The 11,681-nt window shown below is 36.7% G+C and overlaps 1 protein-coding gene across 3 annotated transcripts; it reads left to right on the top strand.

Annotated features, from left to right (window-relative positions):
• Positions 1-794: 794 nt before the first annotated feature.
• LOC139718633 (properdin-like) lies at positions 795-9,836 on the top strand. 3 transcript variants are annotated; one of them, XR_011710043.1, is made up of 6 exons: positions 795-1,065; positions 2,992-3,051; positions 5,413-5,598; positions 6,671-7,097; positions 8,081-8,133; positions 9,348-9,836. XR_011710043.1 is itself a non-coding variant. In XM_071630094.1 (5 exons), exons 1-4 carry the CDS (start codon positions 996-998, stop codon positions 8,107-8,109), a joined length of 345 nt encoding a protein of 114 aa, XP_071486195.1. In that variant the 5' UTR covers positions 795-995; the 3' UTR covers positions 8,110-8,133; positions 9,348-9,836. The 3 variants fall into 3 exon arrangements, 2 of the variants coding, with proteins under 2 accessions (XP_071486195.1, XP_071486194.1); XM_071630094.1 differs by lacking the exon at positions 6,671-7,097; XM_071630093.1 differs by lacking the exons at positions 8,081-8,133; positions 9,348-9,836 and having other exon boundaries at positions 6,671-7,872.
• Positions 9,837-11,681: the final 1,845 nt, after the last annotated feature.

Below are 11,681 nucleotides of genomic sequence, written 5' to 3'. Positions count from 1 at the left end.
AACTGATGACACAATGTTGAAAAATTACTAGCAATTCCGTCGCTAATCTTATTTCAGGGGTAAAACCGAGCTTTCGGCAAGTCTTGATCATCAATAACAGCCAGAACGACTGCAGAGTTCAGTCTAGGTACTCTCTGAAATCTCAACTGTAATTCAGGAAGACTTCTGCACCAGTACATGGTCAAGGCTTACACACTTTGCATGCCGCTTTGCAAAATATTTGATTGGCCATAATCAGTCAAAATTGCGCAGCAGAGCATATGATTTTAGTAGCTGCGCAATAGACAATGTAAATGGCAATTCAATAATAACGATGATGAGCGACACTTGTCACTAATATTGAGCAGCTACTAGGATACATAATACTATATTCTGTCGTGCAATATTGATGATGATTATGTCCAATTAAATTTAAAAAGCTTATCAACTCCATAATATAGTTTTAGAAAAGAAAAAAAAAAGCCCACCTGCATATCGCATCAAACGTGAAGTTGTAAAGGAAGTAATAACGTATACCCACGCATATACACATACAGATAGAAAGAGAGAGAGAGAGAGAGAGAGAGAGAGTGACGCATTATTCTGCTCATTATTTCCTTTGTTTTGTTTTGTTATATAAGTTGCTTTCCTGCCCGCCCCAGGTCGTTGATTGCTTTACAAAAACGGAAGTTTAGGTTTATCACACTGGCAGGGACACAATACAAAGTACTACGCACTGCAACACTCGCGCGTAACCTATATAAATCTACGACACCTTTCGTCTTACACGCCAAACAGTCTGTGGACAGCTCAGCGAACGGAACACACCCGTAGGTAGACATACATTGTGTTATCATCATAGTTACGCCCGCTTGCTGCTCATCCACCAGGTAGAATCCTTTGTATATTTGGGTTGTTATTTCCCCCATCTCTCTCGTTTTCATAGTGGAAGTGTGTTCGACGCCACAGGGAAGATTTTTCTATATTCTCTGGTATCTGATAAAGCATTTGGAAGAATGATGGATATTTCACGAACAAGAATTTGGATCAGTTGTCTACTACTGGGGGTTCTCCTTCACATATGCTGTAAGTATTTTTCATCACAGCGCTTTCATTTTGTTGCCAGTTTTGGAATACAATTAGCGTTTCTCCGAAAGTAGAAAATCAGTGGAATTAGTTTATTATGAGACCACACGACCATGGAAGGAGAGTACAAGCTTTCAGCACGTGTTGAGTTTTTAACAAGAGTTTCAGTCAAGTGTATAAGCGAAATTTTGCTGCATTCTACGATATGATATTGTTTGTTCTCTTCAGCTGCCGAAGGATCGTGTTTCATAAAGCATGTAGAATCTAATTTCCTGTAATTGTTCTCATGATATACCGTGGTAACGTGACACGGTGGCAGTGTGATTCACAATAAAGACCCAACATAAAAGAAACAGTCAACAGTAGGCGCGCTATGATGATTCTAGATAAATAAGGCCTTATTGATTGTCAACTTTATACAGTTGCATATGATTACCACGTAATTATATTATGTGTTATGTGTGTAAATACAAATATGTACGTGAGTATGTATTTCAGATACATATTTTATACAAATAAGAAGATATGTATATGCTTCTAATGAAAATTTAAACTAAACGCAAACAAAAACGATTGACTACGTAATCTTCTTTCATTAAAGCCGAGAACACGTTAATGTGACGCTTGTTTAGATTTGACAGTTGTCTTGAATTCATGACAAAGAACAAAGTGATCATGGTTTGTTGAGTAGTTGGATGTCAGTAAAGCATTCAGCATTAAGAAGGGTGCTTCCGTTCGTGACATCACACGACTAGAAATGTGTAGCGTGTATATTATATATTATTATTGTTCCATATTCCACATTTTGGTACAAATTTACATCTCATTTGACTTCGAAGAAAAATACGTTGAACACAGCAGTCAATTTGAGACAAAATTACAGAAATGTATGAGGACAAATAAATGATGTGTGAGAGGAACCTACTAAAAAGCAAAGCTTGCACGATGTAGGCTCCAAAGTTATGATATAAGCGTTTAGTATCTATGTTTCTACTCATTTTCTTGACTTTTCTCTGAAGAAATGGGCATGAAAGGAGAAGGTTGTTTCCCAATGCAATGTTTTTACCAGCTGCAGTCACTAACGGAATAGGGCTCTCCTGTTCGATATTGTGCATTTGTTGAGATTTTTTTTTTTTGAACGAGACAGGTGATGATGACCTCACAGCGGTCATTGTCAAACGTCGCTTGACCCAATGTCATTGTCGATTATGCCATGTCAGATTACTAACGTTCAGATGGCTACAATTTTTTTGACAGTTTCCAATACTAATTGCTCTTATCCAAAGTTCCCCGTCCATTAAAAATTGGGGGGGGGGGGGAGGGGGAGGGGGAAGCAGCTCATTTTGCTCCCTAATAGTTCCTGAGGTGTGGACATTTTTCTTGCTTTTTCTTGATTGGAAATTGTACAAATATTTAACCAAAAGTATGCACCAGATCGCTCAATTTCAATTGTTTGTTTGTTTGTTTTTATTGTTCCATATTCCACGTTTCAACAATTAAACTATAAACATAACCAATATATATATATATATATATATATATGCATGGATGAATTGTCAAATACAGCATTTAAGACAATTAAACTTGTGAAATATGAAGAATCTACATTAAAGCATTGCTTGTAGGGTGTAGATTCCCAGATTTTGATATGAGATTAATTCTTACTTGATATCTACAATTGAAAGGAAGAACAATTTTTGAATGAGGGAAATATAAGCGTCGAAGAATATAAAATGAAAAAGAGAAGACAAAGAAAACAATGTCCGCGGTACAAAACTTCTAGAGGGTTGCGTGGTCAGCTACTGCTGTTCACTCCACAGAAAAGAAAAAACAAATTATCGTGATAGAGGCGACCTTGTATAAAACTAAAACAAACACGTTGCACCTTATTTATTCATATGTTGTTGTTGTTTTCTGCTGAACTAGATGTTCCTGGTAATGCCACGCCGGTGTCATACAACGCTTGCTCTGAGGAACCGTGTCCAGGTACGTCGATTTACTACCACGACGATAGGGCGTGGTCAAAGGAGTGAAGGGGTGTGAGCACATCAGAGGGAGAGGGCGGAGCTTGGGCAGGAGCTAAGTAGAGTAAAGGGTAGCGCGGTGGTGGGCGGGATTAATGAGGAATTAAACTGCAGGTGCCTCTCCATTGAAGCGAACAATATTGTTACGTCATTTGTAGAATTTGTGTATAATAATGTTTTCTAGTTTTTAGGGATGGTATAGTATTGGTTGAGGTGAGGAATCAGCTTTTAGCATTTTGCGAGATACTTAGAAACCACTTCATGAAATGTTGAAAAGCATATATTATTCTAAGAGGAATTCAAAATTTATTTGAAGAAAATTGGTTTTGAAGTGGCTGAGATGTCAAAAACAAAGTAATACAAAGCGATTCTAATAAAAGATGGATCCCACCTTTTATTAAGGATTGCTTTGTTTTGGATATCTCAGCCATTTCAAAACCAATTTTCATCAAATTAACTCTGAATTCCTCGTAAAATTATATGCTGTTTCATATTTCATAAGAGGTATTTCATTATCTACAACAACAACAAAAAAATCATCAAAAAACGTCGGAATTAAACCTTAAGCCTCATCTCAAATCAAAATTGCGGTGCATACCATCCCTGTAAACACCTACTTTCTCAGGAGTCAAGAATGCTGTATTACAGAGAGAGAGAGAAATATGATTTTGACAGATGCCACAGTAATGACTGACATACATCTGAGTGTATCTTGCTTCTGTTATGACGACAAGTTGATGTAAACTGCGTAATGAAACAAGGCCCTGAATTAATATGTGAGCAATATCATTATTCTTATGAAGCATGATATAGAAATACAATACATGTAGGGGCATGACTCCAATAAAATAATCATTTGAAGGGGAAAGCATGAATGAATGAATGAATGAATGAATGAATGAATGAATGAATGAATGAATGAATGAATAAGAAAGAACAGAGATTTAACAATTAACAGTTTGACCATTATCTCTTCCTATACATGTATTTTTAGTTAAGCTTATATTGGTAGTAGTGCATAAGGCTCATGGTCATCTTGAATGGTTGTATGACACATCCATTGCGAGTTTCAAGACTATGGAATGAGTAAAGAGAAATATTGCCTTCATGGATGGCTCTGAAGAAATTTATAAGACAAATGAAATGAAATTATGATAAATTAATGAATTATTTATTCAGATACTGAGAGAGTTATGCTTGCAACCAACACCTTCGCGTTCAAAATTTACAGAAAATATTGATGATGAGTTTGAAGAACTTGAGTAAAAAGTAGCAGAGATTGTGTGCTCAGGTTTGGTCATTAATACTAAAGAGATTGTACACTTTCGCTACAAGTTTAGCATCACACTTTCACATGAGTGGGAATTGAACGCTTTCCGAAACCGAGCATAACTTGCATGTTCCTCGACAATGTCTTTTGTTAGTCACATTAGTAACACAGAAACATGGAAGTTATGCTTGGTGCATTCCAGTATCTTTTGTTTAATATGCAGTGGACTCCCGTTGTAAGTCCTCAGGACCGGCAGTTTTCTTTCGTTATATCGAAATTTCGTTATAACCGACCAAATGAACAATAAAAATACATAGAGTGGATAATGTTACCGGCTGAATTTTTACTTCGTTGTAACCGGAATTTCGTTATAACCGTGTTCGTTATAACGGGAGTGTACGGTAGTACTTTATCAATGCTTGGCAGATGAGGTCACGAGTAGAATATTGGATTTGGAAGGTGTTTTTTGGTGGGCGTATCCAAGTAATCAGAAGAAAAATAGTTTCAAAAAGTTATAGAATATGATTATGGAATATATCTAGATATTCGTTTGGCCACACAAGTGATGTTCGGTGTTTATCTTGAATCAAAACAAATCACCATACATTTGCATTACATAGGCCCTTTAAAGGGATGGTACAGTATTGGTGGAAATGATAATTGGGCTTTTGACTTTTTGCGAGATACCAAGAAAACACTTATGAAATAGTACAGAGCATACCATTTTAAGAGGAATTCAAAGTTTATTTGATGAAAATCGGGTTTGGAATGACTGAAATACCCCAAAACAAAGTAAAACAAAGCGATCGTAATAAAAGGTGGGTCCCACACTTTAATAGAATCGCTCTCTTTTGGATATCTCAGCCCTTTCAAAACCAAAACCAAAAATAAATGTCGATTTCCTCATGAATTACATGCTCTTTCATATTTCATATGAGGTTTCTCATTATCTCACAAAGAAATGTTAGAAACCTCAATTTAGGTCTCAACCAAAACTATACGATCCCCTTAACCATGAAAGTTCCATGTTTCTTTCTTCTTGTTTCAATGTAGTTGATGGGAAATGGGGAAATTGGAGTGAAGTTTACTGCAGCGATCCTCAATGCGAGACAACTTACCAGCTCGTCATGTATTCCCGAGAGTGCGACAACCCAGCTCCCGCTGACGGCGGTGCCGACTGTACAGGTCCAGCGGTTCACACGGTCCGGGCAGGCGAGTGCGACGTTTGTAAACAAGCGGGTGAGTATATGGCCGCCACTCATCATGACACGCACGTGCGATTCCATCTTGATTCAACAAATATTCTGAGCAGGTTTTAAATCGAAATTTAAGAGCGATGTTCAAGTTGGTTTGAAAAGATAGCCAAATCTGACTAAAAGAACGGTATTGGTGGTCAGACTTAAAGAACGGTATTAGTAGTCAGACTAAAAGAACGGTATTGGTAGTCAGACTAAAAGAACGGTATTGGTAGTCAGACTAAAAGAACGGTATTGGTAGTCACACTAAAATCCTCATGTTAAACATTGTCCGATTTGGTAGTCACATTAAAATCGGACATAGGGTGATCTCGCTGCTGTTAGAGACCAGACGAAAGCATTATTGTCACATATTTTAATTTAAAGCATTCTATCACACATGAACTAAATATCTGAGGAATTCTTCACTTCCCTATATTCCATGACCTTCTAAGCTTTCAATTAAACTCTCAAGATTTTGTACGTTTCAGTGTAGCCTACTTATTTCATATAAGACGGCTTTAAAGTGGAGCTTTATTCCCCTTCAACCCGGGATTCCGAATAAGACAGGTCACTACATTGATAATGATCATATCTGCAAGGAAGACGTTGAATCGAAATGTTGTCGCATTGCGTAGTTGACCCATGACCAAGTATATAGTAAATTCAAACATCCGATAGTTTTCTTTTATGAAGGTGAGCTCGCTCGTCGGTACCAAATTATGAATTTTTGCTTATCGCAGTTAATGTGTGAATTATAGTTTCATTAATGTTTCATCACACAGCTTTCGTAGCTATTTTGCACAAATGATATATACGGAGAAGACGGAATTCGGGCCAATATCAACATTTTCAATTTCTTCCTGAAAAACTTGACAGACATTATCAATCTAGAAGGTGACGATATAGTATTCAATGCAAGGACCCTAGGAACCCCTTTTAGAGTAGAGAGAAAGTAAAAAAAAAACACAGAAATGCGATGAGTAAATACATTACATGAGCGCGAGACCTCCGGGTCTCTCGTTTTAATCAGATCCTCGTAATTTGACGTGGAACGTTACTTCTATCTTCCACAGCTTCAACTACCCTAATAACGGGAGTCACGGAAGAAATAGAAATGACGACAATGCTAGATCAAACAACTACAGACGCTTCAGAGGAGAATGAACATGATGAAGAATAGAAATCCGCCCAGCGACTTGGAAAAACCGGAAAAACACGCTGAAAGGACTGAAGATCTACAGCCGTTCATATTCTATAGTTGACCTACATGAAAGAAAATGCCTGATATCAGTCTATATCAATACATAATTTCAAATCAACCCACTTTGAAATAAGAAAAACAGAATATTCTACGTGAAATGAAGCTATCCGATATCGATGGATACTGGAGACAATATACGATGGAAAAGATATCAAAGCGGTACATAGGCCCTCGGAACCTCGACTAGACATTCCCTTGTTGCACAGCGAAGAGGTTTCTACCAATAAAGGATAGGGAAGGTACGACAATCAGTGAGCTAAGGTGTACATGATACGTATTTGCACCTGTTGTCTTATTATATGCACTACCACTTTCCATGTACTTTGTTTCTGAGTGAGACGATTATGCGTTTCATCGAAAATTGACTCGGGCAGACTGAAGAAAAAAAAACACAACATGTACATGACTACAGATGATGAGGGAGTTTTTTCCGTTTTTTTCGATGTGGCAACGCAGCACATTTCATTTTATCAGAGACAAATACTCGCCTTGAGTGAGATCACATTTTGTACGTTTGAACGGGATATGTACCAAATGGAGCAAAGAACGATATTTGATAAAAAGTTTTTAAAAAGTGGAAATAAAGTGTAAAGAAATATGTAAGAAACTCATTACGTCATATTTAAGACGTGCAATGAAAGTGCAATTTTACCCTACCTAAAATAGACGTTTATAATGAGATCAGATAAAATAAAATTAAAAAAAAAATCAAACGAAAATTTGTGGGATTTTGAAGTTTCGCGAAACAGTGTACGACCAGATCATGCAAATTATCTTGGGTGAGATGTCTTAACCCTCCAATTTTATATGCCATTAGCCATGTTAACTGGCTTAGATAATGTCAACGCATTTTATATTCTACCCAAACTTATATTTTTGAAACGTGTATCACAATGTGTGTTTGATTTTGAATTGTTTGTGGAAGTTAACTTCAACCTGGAATTGCACTTTTGGCATTGATAAAGTACTCCCTTAAATGATTCTTCATTCGAAATGATGCAAACGCACGAGAGACCAGACCCCTCTGTATATATATATATATATATATGTATATATATATATATATATATATATACATATATATAAACCTTCAGGTGAGAGGGTTGTTCCACCTCATGAGTCAAAAGTAAAACTGATTGATAGATTTCTAGAATCGCATGAGAGAAACTTTATTAAGAAATGACTCACAGCTGATGAATATCTTCACTTTCTTGCTCCGCAGAAATAGCCGCAAACCTGGCATGGAACTGAGTTTGACAAACTTATAACGCAATGGTAAATGTTATTTTGTTACCATTTAAAACATATTTATTACGTACATCGATTATGAACACAATATTATCATTGAGTATCATTGAGTATCATAAAGCCACCTCGAAAGTAGTAAAGGAATACAGGCTCCACAATCACCGAAAGTAATTTCAGCTGTGCAGAAACAAAAACGAATTTGGAAATCAGAGTCTTGAACTGTATGACTTGCCAAAAGGTTTGCTGAATTGCAAATGAAGACAAGCGTTCTGGAAATCAAAAAGTCAAGATTATCTCTTAAGATTACACTGTTCTTCCTCGTGTCATTTTAAGTACTGATGTTCTTCGCCTTCAACTGAAATAAGATTTTCCTTGTCACCAGCTTCCAACAGTTATCGACTACTGAAATAATCACAACAATGTGCAGTGCTTACGCACTAGGTACAATGTACATGATAAACAAGAAATAACAAAGACATGGATCTACATGTATTCATGTCATTATTCTAAAGCAGTATGTATTCATGTATATTACAAACACGTATATTCTGTAGTTTGTTAGTTCTGGCACTTAGTATAAGGGTGATAGAATACTATTTCTCAGCTTCATCATGCAGCAAAGTACCTTGTAGCTGTATCCTGGGTTTGTGTTACGATCAATCTATGTTTTGTGTACATATTATATAATATATACTGTATATACTTGTAGAATGAATTCAGTTTGTCTGTTGTTACCCAGCTAAAACATTCAGTTTTCACCGGACTCTGGAGTTTTACCGGCTTGGGACGCCATCGATTAATCCAAGTTGAGCTTGTCGAGAGATTTAGGAATCAATGAAATCGAATAAAAAAAAAAGTACAACCTCATCGATTTCCAATGATTTTTACTTTGAAGTTATGATTCCTATGATGTAGGATTTAAAGAAAACTAATAAAGGTAGCCGAAACCGCAGACACCATTCGCAGAAATATCCGGGATCTTGGATTCTTTCTTGCCTTTTCTCATTCATATGATCGTCGCCTGTTGCTGGCTGTTATTTGGATAATACAAAAAAAAATGTCTGCCTAAAGAGCAACAAAACAACAAACAAACAAACAAACAAAAACTATTCAAATGATAATCACAATGGCGATGTTAATGTGCAAAGCATGAGATGATGAATAAAGCCATTCATTGTGAATAGTGCATCCATTGATTTGCAATGACAATAACATTTCTCATATTTTACGTGTCGTTGCAGGTCAGTGAGTTCCTTGAAAGACTGCCACAAGGGGACAAATTATCTCGAGAAAGTTTGAGAATCTCACTGATGCCCCCCTCAAAACATCGACAACAAAACAGAACCAAAATCACAACTATACGGGAGTGGAGTTAGACCGGGATCAAAGAGATGTTTCTGCGAATGGACTCTTAGCGGTGGGCCATCTCACCTTTCTGATGTTCCTCGGATGTGTTAATTATTGATTATTTTAAAATTGATGCAATAATCTGCATTTTGTCACATGATGATAGTATAGTTTAGTGTGAGCTTTCGAAAGTGCTCCGTCGTTTCTTCTTATTGGAAAAAAAATTGTTTTCTGTGACGACAGTACTATAAAACATAACATAATAAACGCCAGAATAAAACAAAAAGTGTAATAATTTCTCTGCCACTCCAAGTTTTTATGATGATGATCACGGAAGCGAGGGTAAACTGTAAATATTGTATCGCATATAGGATGTGGTTTTGAGTGAAGGTTATACATAGATACGAACAATGGCAAATTGCGTGGAAGGTCATCCATTCTGAGAAGGCCATTGTTTAACGATGTTTTCAGCTGCTGAAAACCTTCACTGCAAGGTCTTCCATGCTATCCCACAGTGTGAACACAGTATGGAATCTTCTTCACATTGTTAAATTCGAGCGTTTTAACATTACGAACACATTGCGATTCATTAATTCACAGTGTGAAATAGAACAATACTATGTGAACACTGTGAAAACCACACCACAGTGTGAAATCATCTCCACACTGTTAAGTTCGAGCGTTGTCACAAAGCCGACTATGCGAACACACTGTGGTACACTGTATTCTTTCGAGCAGGAACCAGTGTCTCTGATACATGTATTGCGCAAAAAGAAAGTGAAGCCATGAAAACAATGTGGTCGAAACTACAGATGAAGTGTTTGAAAAGTGATCTTTTGTGAGCGACCAACTCTGCCACAAACGATTTTCCCTCCAGGGACAGTGGTGTTAGAATGAAAATAATTTCGGAAACGGTTTACCAGCATGGCGTGGTTATTCATTGCTGTGGTGGTGTGACATCAGTTCTGGTTTATATGCTTCAGGGTTTCCTTTCTTCCGTTTGAACATCATTATACAGCTTAGCCAAGAAAGTTCATATTTTGTTGGCTTATTTCTTGGATGTTGTTGTTGTTGTTGTTGTTGTTGTTGTTGTTGTTGTTGTTGTTGTTGTTGTTGTTTTAAACTTACCCACGACAATGTTAAGATGTGTCTTTAACACTGCCAACACGTGTCATGCTTCGTTACGTCAGGGCAGGGAGGTCAGGGCTGGCATGAAACGATCTGAAGTAAGGTAGTACCTGTACAATAATTATGTGGTCCTTGTTTGCACGTCATATGCTTTCCTGGGAATATAAATCAAATGGGGGGGGGGAACTTTCTTTGAATTGGAAACGTATTAAGTTAAAGTATCTCGAGGTGCCAATAGTTTGATCAATGATTGCACATGTATATGAAAATTAAACGATTGCTGTACCCGCTGAATTCCCACTCAGAAACTGAAGAAATTGACGCACTTCCATATTTCCCGTTCTGAAATAGATAATTGGCAAGAACGGCTATGTATTACTTTTCAGTTTCAGTATCAGTTTGTCTGATTTCCCTGTTTAAGTTCAAATGAAATCCTCATGACAAATCAACGACGTTCTCAGTAAACTATAAACAAGAGTAGAAAAAAGAGTACTTGAAGAACATAAATATAATTATGTTTAAAAACATTAATCTATCGTTATACGTGTAAGGTGCAGGTGCAGGAGAACGTCTTAGTTGTCTGGGATAAGGCCTCTTGGCGACATATTATTACGCTGAAGCCAAAGAAAATAAACAATGATCTTATCAATATGAGTTTTGATTTGATTTATTGGTTTCTGTATCATCATTGTACATACACATTCATGTACAAACATAAATATAAGTTGTTCGCAGAGTATTTTCTTCTTCATTGTCTTTGCACAATGTACAGCAAAACGTACAACAAACATACAACAATAAATAATACAGTGCTTGATTTGAGTACAGCCCCCGTACATATCGCAAGGAGAATAGGAGGGAGTTATTTTACTGTTACCTGTAACTCGATTATTTCCATTTATCATTTATTCCACCTGTTAGTTATTCATTATTCGTGATTAAAGCAAAATAACGATGGTGGTCTTTGAGGTACTACTGAGAGTGAAAGATCGTTGTCAACGTAATCGCTGAAAATCAGGAAATGTGTTGGATTGTAATGTGATGCTGGAACTTGTGTACATAATTATCTAACAATCTAAGTTGTAATCATTATTGATTAA

This window comes from Diadema antillarum, unplaced genomic scaffold, assembly GCF_040938485.1.
Source record: "Diadema antillarum isolate AM-2024a unplaced genomic scaffold, OU_Dant_1.0 scf00000098, whole genome shotgun sequence".
Classification (NCBI taxonomy): domain Eukaryota; kingdom Metazoa; phylum Echinodermata; class Echinoidea; order Diadematoida; family Diadematidae; genus Diadema; species Diadema antillarum.
This window is presented reverse-complemented; position numbering and strand designations above follow the sequence as displayed.